The 16,148-nt window shown below is 40.9% G+C and overlaps 1 protein-coding gene across 1 annotated transcript; it reads right to left on the reverse strand.

Annotated features, from left to right (window-relative positions):
• Positions 1-338: 338 nt before the first annotated feature.
• On the reverse strand, positions 339-11,058 carry LOC113480681 (astacin-like metalloendopeptidase). The gene is made up of 13 exons (XM_026849697.1): positions 10,964-11,058; positions 10,705-10,729; positions 8,455-8,471; positions 7,700-7,724; positions 6,686-6,757; positions 5,536-5,670; positions 4,796-4,913; positions 3,838-4,016; positions 3,630-3,714; positions 3,136-3,263; positions 2,249-2,364; positions 1,583-1,808; positions 339-597 (listed from the first exon to the last, which is right to left on the reverse strand). The coding sequence occupies exons 1-13, from the start codon at positions 11,030-11,032 to the stop codon at positions 563-565; spliced, it is 1,230 nt and encodes a 409-aa protein (XP_026705498.1). The 5' UTR covers positions 11,033-11,058; the 3' UTR covers positions 339-562.
• Positions 11,059-16,148: the final 5,090 nt, after the last annotated feature.

The raw sequence follows: 16,148 nt of genomic DNA on the forward strand, positions 1-16,148 counted from the left end.
TAGTACGTCTTTACTGGCAACAGTTTTGTCTTGTCCATGTTTTTTGCAATTTAAGGCTCTAACAGGATCAATAAGGGAGATGTTTTTGGAAACTTAAATGTTAGGCTTAGGGAAAAGAGTTTGTATCTAAGACCTTTTCATGCTCAACTGTGAAGATCATAAAATTAATTTCTAAAATTTGGAGCTGCTCTCTTCAGCCAACTAACTAAACCTATGATGATGTCAGTGGTATACTTAAGAGACACTCTTGTGACCAAATAACGGGAGCTAAGAAGTAAGACCACGTGTATGGCTGGAAGGGACTACTGGAAAACAGAAATGGATTTTATTTTTTTTTTTATGAAGATTTTTATTCAGTTGTTAAATAGAAAGAGGCAATAACTTAACTGTGCAGACAAAAGGAGGAGCACACCAGATGTATAGAAGTCATACATTGATATGGCTTGGGGAATAAACTTCGATTCTTAATAGAATTAAATTTCATACTGATCCAGGCCAGGATAGGAGCAAAGTAGAAAACGCATAATTTCAATATTCAAAGAATAGGTTCTTCTTCATTAAGTCAGTTGAGGATGCTACGTTTTCTTTGAGTCCTCACTGTAAGTGAAATGAGAGATATTTAGCTTTCAGAGCTCTCTGCACAAACTGTAGTATCTCTATGTAAGAGTTAAATCACATTTTATCTGACAACTAGGATTCTTTAATAGTTCTTTACACATCAAAGTGGCATGGGGAGTTTTCTTATTCTTCTTTTCTTCCATAGCTATAATGGACAGAAACAGATACTACATAGAGACAACGCAAAATTGCGGTTTTGGTTTGAGTATACATATGAGTTACTGCATTTCAGTGGATTTACACAAACTATGTGCTTGTTCTTATCCCATGGCAAATACATGGTCATATGACATAGATGAGGTTTCTTTCATCCTAAGGCAAGCTGTGCTGCCGTACAGTTGCTGTAGGCTACAGATATGCACACAGGCATTTCTTTATTCCAGCTGGTACATGCTAACTTGGAAGCCTATGGTAATTTAATTGAGTAGTTGTGGCCTTAGTTCTTAATTAAATGGGACTGAAGAAAATGTGTTTAGGTTGATCCACTCCAGGAATCCTGACCATGGAATTGTTGCCTCTCTTCTTGCCATGGGGCTGGGTGACCTGGTTCACCATAGATCTGTCTCTCCCTCTGAACTGTGTGATTAAAAATTGCATCTTTTCCAGAGGAGCAATATATTTAAGTACCGCATTATGATTTATTCTCTTTCTACTAAGCTAGTAACACCAGCAGCAACATTAAATTGATGTTACCCTTACTAGCATGTGCTTTGGAATGGAATATCTGAGAGACAGGGCAAACAGTGGATCACCTGGCTAACACCACTTGTCCTGAGCACAGCCACATCTGCCTGAATGAATAAATGGTGTCAGTGTAGGACTGATCCATTATATCAAAAGCAAGGTAGGAAGTGCTGGCATTTGTAGAGTGCAGTTCCTCAAACAATGTTTTTCATCTGAGAAGAGGAAGGTTAATTAGACACAGATTGTTTTTCTTTGCCAATCTCCTTGTTCTCAAACCTACCAGAAGTAAAGGTGGCTTGGAAACCAGAAGCTGTATCAGCACCATCTGTGACAAACTCCACGAGCATAGAATTACTAGAAGAAACTACATCATTAGGTATCTTTGATCCACAGGTCTTGTCCATTAGAATTGCAGAAGACTTGATTGATCCATCATAAATTTTAACATAATCACCCTGACAGCCTCTGGTTCTCTGCAGCTCAAAGGCTTGAAAGTGCAGGGAAATCTGGAAGGGAAGAGAAAACCAGCCTTTAGCATACATGCTTGGGACTTCTTTCATGAAGCGTCATTTAAGACAGACAGAGTCTAAGCTGTAGCCAAATCTGAACTGGAACTGCTTACCCTTGCCTCTCATCCCCTGACAGTGCAGGCTTCAGATCTAAAGGGCCTGTGACTGAGTGCTCCCATGCTCAGATTGCTTTGTCTTGAGTTTGCAAACCTGAAGCCCAACTTATGGACGTTTTTCAAAATTGTAACTCTGCAGTATGGAGGTTTTTCAAATTTGCAACTCACTCTGCAGTTGTCTTTGCCCATACCTGGCTTAAGGACGTGAAGAAGTAGAGACTGGTCTGAAATCTCTCTCATGGAAGAGATTGTATCTGGCAACTGTTATGCAGACAGAGCGCAAAATGCCACATTCCAAGACCACTGTTAACCTGTGATTACCTTTCTGGATCGGGTTCGGATGAGCCAGACACAGTTGGTGTTATCTGAATAATTTCTTGGGTGGTTGGCAGATCTCAGTGACCCAGATGGTGCATCAAGAATAGTGCTGCAGAAACCTGAGAAAGAAATAACATTTGCTTCAGCACCAGGCTTGCAAAAGCTTACACTCATTTACAATTACAATCTCTTCAGAATGGACTGATCGTGATTTTCTGATCTGCCAGCATTCATTTCAGAGCACTAGTACATCTCGATTAAAATGAAGACTCATGTTGTCCTAATTTTCACATAATACATAAGTATCATCTGCATCAAAATAGAAAGTAAACTAGTGCTTGGAAAAAGCATTAGCCTTTATTGATTAGCTCCATCGTTTAGCAAGGGATCTCTTTTGCACTTCTATAAAGAGTGTGAGAGGTTTTCAATTCACTGCAGTTGGTGACATTGTTTTCCATTGAGATTGGGAAGCCAAGTGAAGTTAGAAGAGTCAAGCACAAATATGTCTCTGCAATACTTAAATTCTAAGCTTAGGGGGAGGACTTGGGCTTTCCTCTGTGCAAGGGGTAATACTTCATTCATTAGGTTCTTTTGCCCTTTGAATACATTTCTCCGGTCATATGGGAGAATTTCTTCTATCAGAGGTTAAAATTAAAGTGTTAAAAATACATACGACAGCTTAGACATTTGAAAACTGGACAAGACATCATGAAACTGTTCCAGTTCAGCTTCACCTTTGCATTCTCTCCCAGAGTAACCTTAATGGGTACCATGAATTTAGGAGAATAGTCTCACAGTCTTTGATGAGAAACTGCTCCCTCTGCAGTGTGCCCAAACATCTCTGTGAAGGATCCGAGTAGAAGATGAAAGGATGGCTTTGAGACACTTACTGCAATTGTAAAGTTTGTTGATTTTGGCCACATCCAAGTTGCTCAGTCCCTGCCTCTGTCCAATTTGTACCGATTCATCAGGAATTGGTACAATAGTTGCTTTCCCAGTGGTATTAGTGAATGTGTAGCTGCAAAAAAAACATGAAAAATTATGTTCCTCAAGTACAATTACTTCTTTCAAGATTTAATGACATGCTTTGGAGGGAGAACAAGAATTGTACACATGTTGTTGTTATGACTAACAATGCTGTTCAAATAGGCTTGATTAAGATGTTGAGAAGTAAGCAAAGTCAATCTCAAGATGTGAATGGTTCCTTAATGGAAAGCTAAGGGATAATTAACTAATCTTAGGAGTGTCTTGTCTGAACTGACTCACAGCATTTTTCTCAAAAGGGGAAATGGGGAAAACTGGTATTTAGGAAAGAATTGTTATCGAAACTAGTTTTAATGTAAGACTTGAGTTCCAACAAAAGCAATAGCATGCTGCTACTTACGGGCCATAGTGCATTACTGAGGCATAATCATATGGAAGACCCAGGTTATTGGAGTTTTCAAATTTCCTGAAGTCTGGTCTGTCAGCTGTAATACATGATATTGTACTTAGAGTATGCTTACTGTCTACTCCCTTCAGGGAAGAAGGAAGAACTGGGAACATCAGGGGGTATCTACACCTTCTGCACTGAGGAGTTCAAAGATACTTACATGGACTGATGTACTCCCACATGATCTTTACATGTTTATCCCTGTCACTTCGAGAATGTTCATGCAAAAATCCCAGAGCATGGTCCAGTTCATGTTGAATTATTCCTTTCCACATGCAGCCTCCTTTCATCACAGAGACAGTCTGTCCACCTCCTACTTTCCCATAGTGGGACCAGCAGCTGAGAGAGGCATTGAACACCAACAGAAGACTTACAGGATTTTTATTGCCAGGCAGGCAAAGGGACAGTACAGAGAACCTAGCTTCACAAACATCTTGTGGGGGTGGAAGAATTCCTTCCTGTCCACTGTGATAGTCAGAGTCTACAGAAGGGCAAAACTGACCATGGCATAGAAAACAACAAACAGTAGGATCATAGCTAAAGCTTCCCAGAAAACCTTCATTAGCACAGAGGCTCCTGCTCTGACTTTCTGTACACAGAGAATTTAATCCCCCAGAAATTACTTTTTTTTTTTTTTTTCCCAGAACACTGAACACTGTATCAGAGCTGGAGCTAAGATGAATAGCACTTTCAAGCTAATGGGTGTTGAACAATTCTCTCATACGTTCTAATTCTGACCTTGACAGACAACTGTGTGATCCAGAGAACTGTTTATTTCATAAATTGAAATTGGTTTTGCCTGTGTACCTAAGACCTACAGTAATCTGTTACATGTTGTGCTCAGGCGTGCATTATACCACACAGAAAACATGAGCTGAGATATTCTTTCCAGCTTAAGGGTGCTGTCCCATAATCTGCATCACTTCAGTGTCTTCGGTGAGTCCCTGATGCAAACTGAGTCCTTGAGCTAGCAAGGTACCCAGGGAGGATACCATGGCAATGTGAGAAAACATAGTTTCTTCTCTAAATCCATTCTTCCTTCTACTCTAAGGTAGCACAAAATTAGTGAAGAATTGAAAAATAATGTACAAATAACTTGTTAACGTCATTCAACTCACCCATCGGCAGATTTAATGCTGAGGTAGTCACGTTCTGTCTTGCGCTTTACAAAATTAATACAAGTCAGTGTTTCGAATTCTGCCATGGCTTCATGAATCCCCTTTATGTGGCTCTCCTCTGGAGAAGAAAGGGTTAATGTTGGGGGTCATACAAGGACAATGGCAGGTGCTGTTAAAAATCTCACATGTGCTCAAAAACAGAGCAAATGAGGGACAGAAACATTATCCTAGGCTCGCTCTTGCTTTTTACTCAGTGATGAATTTCATTTAAGGTATTAATAGCCTGGCACAAGATCCTCTTTATCCAGATATTTGTACAAATGGATTCAGGCGGGAGCCTTTTTTTCTCAGCTACTTGTTTTAAATGATAGTGGTGACTGGAGACAGCTATGGAAAGGTATTTTGCTAATGAAAAGTTGGCCATTGAAACCACACTGCAGTAGGCATGAATGTTATAAAGGCAGGTCTTCTGGCAGATATTGGAGGGAATGATCATTGTTGTCTCCAAGAGACCAGACCCAAAACATTATGGATGCAAACTTCTCAAGGAAATTTAATCTCTTTTCTTTTTCCTGTTCACGTCTTTGTAATTTACAATTCATCTGTGCTTGCACAGCACAAGTAAATCATTAGGATTTATTTAAACAACTCTTCCTGTGGCCAGTAGAAGTAGGGTTTTACCTGAAGCTTATTGGACGAAATAAATTTTTTTAAAAAAAAATATTAAAATCTGCACCCACCGTAAGCAGGATCCAAGACATAGGGAATACGAACAATCCCATCGCTTGACTGGGGCCAAATGCACTGACGACAGTTGATGGCACTGCGACTCCTTTGTGGAGCTATGTCACCTTCTTGCAAGTACTTAGAGCTGTCTGTGGTGAGAGAGAAAGTGTGGAAGTATCTGAGCCATAAATTGATGGATGCTTGCTAAGCACACTTGGAGAAGTGTCACTCTATACTCATCTTTTCTATTTTTGTCCTAAGCATCTGCTCCTGACTAGCATGATAAATGGACTATTGGGCTGGAGGGACATTTTATCTTCTTCCCTAACTTTGCTGCTGTGTCTTAGCTAAGAGGAGAGATGGGAAGCTCCAACTCTGTAGGATGGGGTTAAGGCAAGACAAAAAATGACCAAAAGGGATTGCAATAGTGCATGGGATGCTGTAGTTTGGTACTATTTTGTCATCCATCATCTGACCCTCAATGAATGGCATCAAATATCTGCCTGGGAAGGGTTCTGGGAAAAGGCAGGAGGTGCCAATAAGGTACACAAAAAGGAAAGCAAACCAAAAAAAAGAAGTCAGTGTTGTCTAGAGAAAACTGTAGGAATGTTTGTTGTCCATTTCTACAGACAGCAGTAAAGCTTCTTGAATGACTGCTGAGGGGGAAAATGTGAGAAGGACAAGTTGACAGAACAGGGAAATTTTTGAAGAATCAAGGGATAGGAAGTCTGGAGCAGGGAGCATGGAACTGACCGTAGCTTATCTAGGAGTCTGTACTACAAAGATATATGATGACTAACTACAAGCAATGCTCGCGGTCACAAAAATGCAGTTAAATAATAAAGCATCCAAATATCCAAGTTATCTTTTTATGACCAAAGAATGACAAAGATGTCAGAAGCTAAAGATTCTTCAAGCTGCCTGGATAGTTCAGTTGCCTCCACACCTGGTATCATCTTCAGTATTGACACTATAGATTTCAGATGCCATGGGGCTTCAGCAGACCACACAGTAGTCCCAGCAGCCTGCCTCTGGGCATCTCCTACATGATGGTGTGTAAGATGGGAAAAATACTTGCACAGATTGTGGTAGGATATTGTGCCTCCCACATCACACCCAGAAAGCAACAGAGATTGATTATAAGCAGGGCTTTGGTGGCATTACCTTTGTTAACTTTCAGAATTCTGTTGAAAATAATGTCGTCCTCAGAGTAAGTCTCTGTAGGTGATGGAGATTCTGTGCAGAAATACAAAAGTATCACTTTCTCATTCCCAGGGAAAATATGAATACTGATTTTTAATCTGATGAGTTTCCAGGAACCCATTTAGATCAGGTCCCAATTACAGCGATGCCTATAAAACTTGCAGAGCCTATTTAGGGGCTGGCATGGTGTTCAGTCATGTAGATACTTGCTTAGTGACAATCTTGTAAACCTCCCAGCTGTGGTTATTTTGGCATTAATGATCCAGTCCCAAGAGCCATTGTCTTTCAGTCTTTCCCTCTCATTTTTTTTTTTTTTTTTTTTTTTTTTAATCCCTAGACATTGCATTTTAAGGCTTGCACCTTTGGTTCTTATAAGTCTGTATTGTCCTGCTCGAGTGGCCAGCTGGCTTCACGGCTCCCTTTGTGCACTCTGACAGCACAGTTTTCCTTTATGCATGCACAGTTCACACTCAACCCCCCAACATAAGACACCTGGAGCAAAAAAGGATGGAGAGCTGTCCTGCTGCTTGCTGCCAGACATGCTGACCTCTTGAAAAACCTTTGAAACCAATGAAAAGGGAACTGCATTCCTTTTCCATGGGTCAGACAGATGTCTCCAACTACTAGTACTCCTAGGCTTTACAAGTTGATTATGCAGTAAGCCTTGGCATCAATCAAAAGTGCAAGCACGTGGCCTCTGCGCTTTCTGTAACTTTGGAAGTGACTTAAGTCAGAACATTATCTAAGTAGAGCTATTTTTAACAAAAGTAGCAGCTGAGGTTTTTATCAAGGCCAAGCAAATGGCCAAAACCAAGAGATTCTGCTATACATTAAATATTATGATGAGTGCATTAATTTAAAATGTCTTCCTCAAGATTAATTTGTGTTCAGCATGTGTTATTTCCTGGAGTAACTGGGTAGCTAACAATCAGTATATCCTATCAAATACTTATATTTAGATGGAATGATACATACCGTATATATCCTCCTGTGTAGTAACCTGCAAGAACGATGTATTAATATTATCTCATGTTTTATATTATAACATAAATATTGAATAATACAACATGCAAAGGATCAAAAGTGTCCAGGCTACCACTGAAAATATCTTTCACCAGTGCAGCCTTGAGCTTTTATATACTGTGCCATGTGTAAAGTAGTACCGTGGTGTAGTAGCTATTCTTCTTTGATACCTTGGCAAAGACGGATATCATAAAGGGAACTGGCATAGGAGAATTGATAAATGCAATCTGAAGGGTGCAGTAAGTTTCAGATCTTCCAGCTTTATTTATGTCCCCACTAGTAGGATTGCAAGGTTGATGAAATTGCCAATGAAGTCATACCAGTATCACCTCCCAACACAGCGGTGAAAAGGCCGTGGTACATACAGGTTCTAGGGAACTGTGGGGCTGGTACCCAGCTGTGGGGGGCATGTTTGTAGCAAAACAGATTGCGATAGTTCCCTCGCCTTGTATAAATAAAAAAGCAAGTTTGAGTTTTCTCTATGTCCCCAGAGAATGCAAAAGTTTCCTCAGATATGGGACATATCTGGGTATTGTGAAGCAATAAATGGAATAGAGATGGAAACTGTTCACTCTGTTACAGTGTTGATCTGAGAAGGTTTTCCTTCTGCACAGATGGAGATACAGTTGAAGAACATGAGTCTTGACCTCACTTTTCACAATGCTGAACCTCAAAGTGATCAAAAGAGCTGGTTTAGCTGTTCTTACCTCAGTAGGCTCTGTTGCTGCAAAAAGCAAGGAAGAAAAAGACAAGAAAAAGGGGCAAATTAGATTCTGAATGCAGCTGCACAGTGTTCAGTAGCACAGACCTCCTCAGCCATGGGAATGCCTTTGGCAGGTCCCTTTGCATGGAGGAGAACAGGGCGCACTAACCAATGCATAGGCACAGAAATTAAATTAATGTTTAGACAAACAGCTATGAAAATTCCTAGTAGATTGTGCTGAGGGACAGAATCCTGGTCATTTACCATCTAAGAATCAGCAAAGCATTTTATCAGCTTCAGTGTGGAAAATGACAAAGGAAACTAGAGACAGAAATATGCTTTGTCCCTAGATTTCACTGCAACAGGTGCAGGCTAACCAGCTCAACAATCCTCTCTGGTTTCACAGTGTCAAAGAGTAAGGTTATAAAAAGGGATGAAGGCTATAATTTAGCATGGGGCAAATAATCTTAGCTTTGGTATGTACCTGACAGCAGTTGGAAGCATTCTGAGTCCTAAGGTGTCTTTCTAGTGTGAAGTCTTTTGATTTCTACCAAAAATCAGTTTCCAGATAGAAACATGGAAGTGAAAATCTGATCTGATATACAAATTTCTAAGCAGAAACTTCGCTTTTATAATATCATAAAAGTTTAGAAATTGCCTCCAGAGGTCATCCAGTTTGTCTACTTTCCCTAAGGCAGAAACAGTTTTATCTGTGTTATTCCTGACCACTGTTTTGTTTGACCTGTTCTTAAGTATGATGGATATGCCACAAGCCTTTCTGGCGATCTTTTCCAGTTTGCCAACAGTTGCACACTTCCTTGTCAAAATATAAAAACTTTTTTTTTTTTTTTTTCTCATCCAACACTGACACAAAGAACACTTCTGCAAATAGTTCTTATTTCTAAGCCTGTCCATGTTTCTTATCTTTTTGACCATTCTTTTTCAATAGAAGATGTGTCTAGCTCCATCGCACCTTGCAGCACGTTTCCCTTTTCACAGTGTTTATTGCCCAAATGTCCTCCTATTTGTACTCTATCTAGAACCCGAAACAGAATTGCTTTTATTGAGCCAAAAAGGCTTCAGTCTGTCTTTCCAGACTGTTACTTTGGTTACATGGCAATGAAAATTCACTGTAATGATGATGCTTTATTATAGAAAAATTCAGCCAGTTCCCACAGGCTGCATCAGAGAGATCCATGGCATCTAAAAAAAATTCTTCAGGGATGCAAGTTTTTGAGATGAGGATTCAGAATTCATGCACCCAAGAGGTGCTAGATTCATTGACTAGTCAAAGCCAGTGGAAATTAAGCTCCAGATTACTAGGCACATAAAGCCTGCAACCCCTTTTTAAAACCCAAATGAGACATCACAGAAGGTACCTGCCACGTCCTTGATCAAATGAACATCTGGTATGATACAGCTCTCAAAACGATACAGTTCATGTTTTCCCTGCACTGTAAATACTGAAAGTTGTCTCAAATGGCACAAAAAGCAGTAACAATGGTAAATTAATTGTATGCGTTTGACCCAGTAACCCTGCAGCTTTGAGTCCCAGCATCTGACTACTTTGAACACAAGCAAGCATGTCCCTTGGCCATACTTTGCAGTAATTTTAACAATAATTTGCTTCCGTGCCATAAATGACAGCTCAAAAGAAGAAATGGTCAGTTTTCATTAGCCACTTACTTGCTCTAACTATGTCAAGCTAATTTTTCCAAGGCCTCTTCCTCTCACAACACCCCTGGAAGTTTCTTCTGTAGTTGAAGTCTAACTACGGATTTATTTGCATTGACTGTCTCTGTATATCTGCAAATACCTCCTTCTATTTGTGAGTTGACAAAAGCTGTTCAGCTAAGCCCGTGCTACCTGTTTTCTATCCCAGCACAAAACAAAGCTTTCTCTGATGCCTGACTCCCCTTTCTCTTACTGCCGCACCAAGGTAGGCAAGGAGGCAAATGAGTAGCAGTCTTTTTGTAACAGTTAACATAATGGAAAAGTATCAGAATGTCTTATTAAAATTTTATTTTCAAGCCTGAGAAAGCACATCTAAATTAACCTTACGCACCCTACCCCAAAAGTATACGTAGAGAACATCTCCGTGAAAAACACATCTGCACTTGGCCCAATAACAACTTAGGTGACATGGCCTTATTCTAAAGGCTTGAGAGTCACGTCACTCACGCACCAGCAAAGTGTGTGATACACAGTCAAGAATTAACAGATGACTTTAAAGTACAGTATAAATCCTACTTACATGTTGTGCTGTTTTCATAGTTGTCCTGCAAAACAAAGAGGTAAAAGGCATTATTCTTCCACAGCTGATAAATGCAGCAACAACAGCATCAAAATCAGGCTAAAGGGAGGAACTAAATTATTAGATTGGCTTTATATATTATTATATTACTCATGTTTTTTTCTTGCAATAAATTTATCAAAATGGGTCTCCACAGCTTCACTCCAGGAAGAACAGGTCGATTAGAAGACAAAACACGGTTTCATGGAACTGCTCTCACCTGAATAGGGAAGGCCAGGGTAGCATGCAGCAAAAACGCAGTGAAGACTAGGAACCTCTTCAGATCCATTCTCCAGTCCTGACAGACCACCAGTTCGTGTCCTTATCTCTGCCTGGACAGCCGCTAGATATACCAGCAGAGCCTGCTCTGCCAGGGCTGAAAAACCCGCAGCAGCCAATGGGGATCCCAGCAGGGAGCAAACCTCTTTTGGAGCCTCAACAGCCAGTTTCGCCTCTGGGCATCTTCCGGTGCTGTTGCTGTGCTATTGCTGTCACTGTGATCTATAGCATCCCTTGTCTTCACGCTGTCATTCATGCCGCTCTCTAGAGCTGGAGCAGCCTCATGCTTGGACTGCCATGAGCTTCCTCTGTTCCTTGGAGGATCTTCCCTGGTGTTCAGTTTGACTGACACCACCTAGGAAGTCCTTTTTCCTGGCTAACTTTCCAGAGCACTGTATTGTTGGGATTTCAGATGCTATGTGACTTTTTCTTCATGCCACAAAAAACACAGAAGGCCATGACAGTATCGTGTTGTTTTGGAATCTACAACACATCACAACTCAGTGAGGTCACGTCTGTGTCTTCCTCGAGAAGGTATCCATCTTCTCAGCTTATCATTCTATACGTAGACTTTTTTGTTTCTTCCTCCGTGTTTCCTGATGTTTCATAACATTAGGAACATTTCCTGTGTTCCATAATTTCTGGCAGTCTGGCAGTTGTAGGTGTCCTAATGAGCTTTGTGACCAGAAGTCAGAGACGGGTAAAAAGATAAAAAGACAGCAGCAGCATAAGTAGCTTTTATTCATTCTGAGAATGATGAACTGCTTGCTGCAGTGCACTTGTCCAGAAGTGGATGCAGGAAGCAGTGAGCAGACCTAGCAAGAAATGCTTGTAGGAGGCGAACTAACAACCACTGAGCCTCTTGGCACAGCAACCTTTTGTCACAAGCTCTTCTCTCAGCAAAGCTCTGCTTGGTGAACCATTGGCTGAAGGTACTGAAGGAATTGTCTGGTCTTTGATAATCACTTCTTTTGTGTCAGAGTACATTTTCCATGCATGGAGAAGGAAACTAAATTACGGGATATACAGATTCTGTCTCTGTACCGTGACAGTGCTCAGGCACCCTCAGAATCAGTTTGAAACCAGCTCACACTGTTATTCCTTCTTTCTGTATTGAATAAGATGCTCTAGAAGTTATCCATGTTGATGAATGAATCAAGAAGCAGCAGAGGGGTTTCTACCTATTTGTCTCCAAATCATACCTAGTCAAGGTAGGAGTTGCATGGAAATGTTAATCTGAATTGCATTGGTAGGGATTACTCTTCATTTTAGTGGAGGAAAGTTCACAGTCACACACTGCTGACTGTTTAGGAAAGTCTGAACTGGCAAAGTCCAGGGATGAACTTTCATTACCCCCACAGGGAGGCAGCAAAGGGGAATACTACTTCTCCCTTTCTGTCCCTGCACTCTGGCTGAAGGGCATACCTAGGCACCAGGTAGTAAAAAGCAGGGTAGCACATCGTCCTTGTGACCATGAAAGAACAAAAGATCAAGCAGACATTGTCAGCATGCTACTCCTGCTGATACAGGCAGTTCGTGTGTCCTCTCTGCGCAGACGTGTCTGCACTAAGCAATGCTAAGTGCCTTTCTTCACATTCATGTTCCATAAGGATGAAAACCCCTGTGCTGAAGAAAAGCTGTGCAGTCCTAGAGTGGTTCTCCAGGTTTCTCACTCAATATAAGGGCAAAACAAATATCCCTGACGCCAGATGACTTGGTATGCCAAAAGCATTCCAAAAAGACACTGCAGAATGGGGCTTGCATATAATCTACTTTCATTAGAGTTTAGGGGATAAAAAGGAAAGGTCAGATGGCTCTCAGGGAAAAACATTCCAGGAGCAAAAGTAGGGATCAGAGATATTGAGGGAATAAAACAAAGTTAAAAAGCAAGTTGGAAATTTTGTTAACCTTAGCATCTTTATAGCATGTTATTGGGAAAATACTACACCCCCCTGAGTGACTGATTAACTGCTTTAGCTCAGAAAAGAGTAAGGGAACTGGGTTGTCAAAAAGGATGCTGCACATTTTATTCTGGATGCACTAATATAGTGACATATTAAGCAGTTCATCAGACGGATTGCTGCATGCCACCTTTTCCGTGTGCTAACACTAGTGATGACCGGGGAGTCTGCTGTTACGGTGAAGAATGTGGCTGTAAATGCTACAGCTGGCAAAGTACGCAGAACAGAGCGAGGGCAAGTGCTGACAATCATGCCTGGTGCCTGTCCTGAAGGTCCTATCAGCTTTGGTTTCTGCCTGATATCTGGATTCAATATTTGGTTGTTTTCCTAAGTGGGATATTCATGGAGGAGGAACTGTCATCAGTCCTGTTTTCACTAACCAAAAAAATTACCTAATGTTTTGAGATGTTGCAAAAATAGGACATAGTTTTACCAGATGCAGTAAAGCTGGTACCTCTAGCAGAAAAAGTGTCACCTGAACTGTCTTGAACCTTTAGAAACCAGTCAAGGGCTTAGCAAAGAGAAGCTGTCTTTGCATGTCTAGAAGAAAAGCATGCGGGAAATTTTGTCAGTCTCGAGTTCTCCTGTCTGTACATCCCAGTTTCTGGTGGACAGTAGGGACCACAGAAATTTTGCAGATGTCAACCAACGATTGGCAGGTGTCCAAAATGTCAAGAATTACTTACAGTGTCATAGTCTGCAAGAAGTCTGTCAGCAAAAAGAGCACTTCTCCTGAAAGACCACTACAAAACCTGGAGTGACGCCTGAGGACACACGGTGATTTGCAGAGACCTAAATGCATAACCAGGGAAAGCCTTTACAGACATACCAATGAAAAAAAGGATTTTCTCCTCTATTGCATATGGGAGTTCATGTCGCCAAAATCAAAACAGCAGATGTATAACAGTTACAACAATTCTGTAGACATCTTTCAGTTTTTGCTCAGTCATGTGTGTCATTTAGTCATATGTGTTATACAATTATTATTCTCTTTGGAGGGTTTCATTGTAAGCAGCTCCCAAAACGCAATGTAAACCATCAAGACCTACTTACAAAAAAGAAATAAAGTGTCTATTATGGCTAACTACTAACCTCTATAACTACTAGCTACTAATTACTGCTTAGTAAAATGCGAGAAAAAATAATTGCAGGAAATAAGAAAACAGACACATTTATGTTGAACAGTTTATGGAAGTTATGATGTAGCTACCATACCCAATTCAAGGTAAGATATTAACGGATCTTAAAGGTTTAAAATAATCCGGCTTTACCAAAACCAACCGCTCAATCAATGGTATAGTCCACGAGACATAACTGAAATTGCTGTGGATTGGCATCACATAAATAAACACCACATAATTATATTTACAGTCTGGGGTTAATGACAAGTCTCAACCAGGAATAGATTAGTTTAGACAGAACTGCTCGGTATCATTTCTCAGGAATGTCTGCTTTGTGGAGCATTTCAGTATTTTGGCTCACTTTTATCTGGAAGAGGAATTCTGGTTTCAGCTCAGCTCTGGGCTCATTCATTCTGAAGCCCAGACCTCTGGCCAGGAAGCCTGCTCCCATGCACTGCTTCCAACTCGGTGCTTTTTAGTCTCCCTCTCACTAATTCCAGGTGTCGTAACACTCTGTTGCATAGAATTTGCTTCCTTTTCTGTGGTGTCTTTATTATCAGCTGCTTTTCAGATACAAATCAGTGCTCACACAAGCTTTTTCTACGCTGGCTTAAAGGACTTTTCAGCCCTTTATAATTCAACTCTTCTTGGTTCTACAATCAAATTTCAATTATTTCCAAATTGCCCATACCTTTTTGGTAATACAGTGATTAGGGGTGGATAATTTCAGTTGAAGTCATGTCAGCCAGTACTTCACTTTGCTAGCTGAGGCTAATATCGAAGCGCTGGGAGCTGCTGAGGGTTTCATAGGTAGCCAGCATAGACTTCAAGTCTCTGTATAGAAGACTGACGCGTCATAAAAGACAATTCTAGATAAGGCAAAGTGCAGTTAGAAACTGTTTTCCCACACCTGAGAGCATTCTTCTTGAATCAATAGATTTACTTGTCCTTCATGTCTCTCTCCACACTTCTTTGGATCCTACCTCACAGAGAAGACCTGGAGTTGCTCAACATGATTTCTATTCTGCTTTCTGTTGTACTTCCAGTTTCTGAGGAGCTCCTGAGGGATTCCCATGTCCTTGCTAACATCATCTGTAGCAATAATCTGCATGGTCTGCAGATTCCTTAGCAGAGCACTTTACATATCCTCCATACTAATGACTAGCTCCAGCTGCGGTCCTAGCCCTGGCAGTGTTTCTGTGAGAGAACTCAAACCTGAATGATGAACATGGGCTTGTTATCGATTAGTCACTTTTCTACTGAAAGAGCCAAATCTAAAAACTTTGATTTTCAGACTGACATCAGAAGAAGAGGGACAATGAAGAGAAAGATACTTTTCAGTGATGGATTGTTCTTTGCAAAAGAAAAATATGTAGCTAGCAAACGAAAAATCCAACCAAAAACAAAACAAAAAACCCCACACCACACCTCCCCCAAAAAAAGAAAACTAGTAAAGAAACAAATTGGAAAAGTCAGAACATTGTAACTTCTGAAATAAATGTTGAAACAAAGTTGTTTATCATTTCAAAATCAGATTTCACCACCAAATTTAGCAAAACATAATTTAGCAATTAAACTAGCACTTGTAAAGATGTATGATCCAATGATTATTCGGGCCGTGGGAGGGGAATGGAGGTGATGAAACTGGAACTTTAATTTGGACAACTCTAGTAATGAACTTCTGATTGCCTTGAAAAAAAACCCAACAAATTCCTTTCTTTTATCAGGAGAAGCCATCTGATTTGTCTGCTGCCCTTAGGTGAAGAATGGACGGATCAAAGGTTTTACACGATGTTTCCAGCCTGCGGAGCAATGTTGTGCTGATTGCAAAGGAATCCATGTGATGGGGTAAGGTGCGAGCTGGGCTGTGGAGTGGTGCCTGGGGTTATCGCTGGTCTCGCTGCCCTCCGAAGGGAGACATGCCATCGCACGGTGCTGCCCCGGCCGCACACGTACCGCTCTGGGGAGGTCGCCTCTCTGCATCTCCTTGTGACAGGTTGTGCAATGCCAGCCAGCTCCCCTGCTTGCCTTCATCTGCTGTGAG

This window comes from Athene cunicularia (genome assembly GCF_003259725.1).
Source record: "Athene cunicularia isolate RWA chromosome 5 unlocalized genomic scaffold, athCun1 chr5_part1, whole genome shotgun sequence".
NCBI lineage: Eukaryota > Metazoa > Chordata > Aves > Strigiformes > Strigidae > Athene > Athene cunicularia.

Bases quoted from the DNA above. Each gene is read 5' to 3' on its own strand.
- LOC113480681 (XM_026849697.1), bottom strand. From the start codon at position 11,032: ATGGATCTGAAGAGGTTCCTAGTCTTCACTGCGTTTTTGCTGCATGCT. The intron at 4,017-4,795 runs GTGAGTTGAATG...TGCCTCTCTCAG, and splicing joins AGCATTAAATCTGCCGATGG to CTGCTGGTCCCACTATGGGA. The intron at 598-1,582 runs GTAGGTTTGAGA...TTTCACTTACAG, and splicing joins CCAAGCCACCTTTACTTCTG to TGAGGACTCAAAGAAAACGT.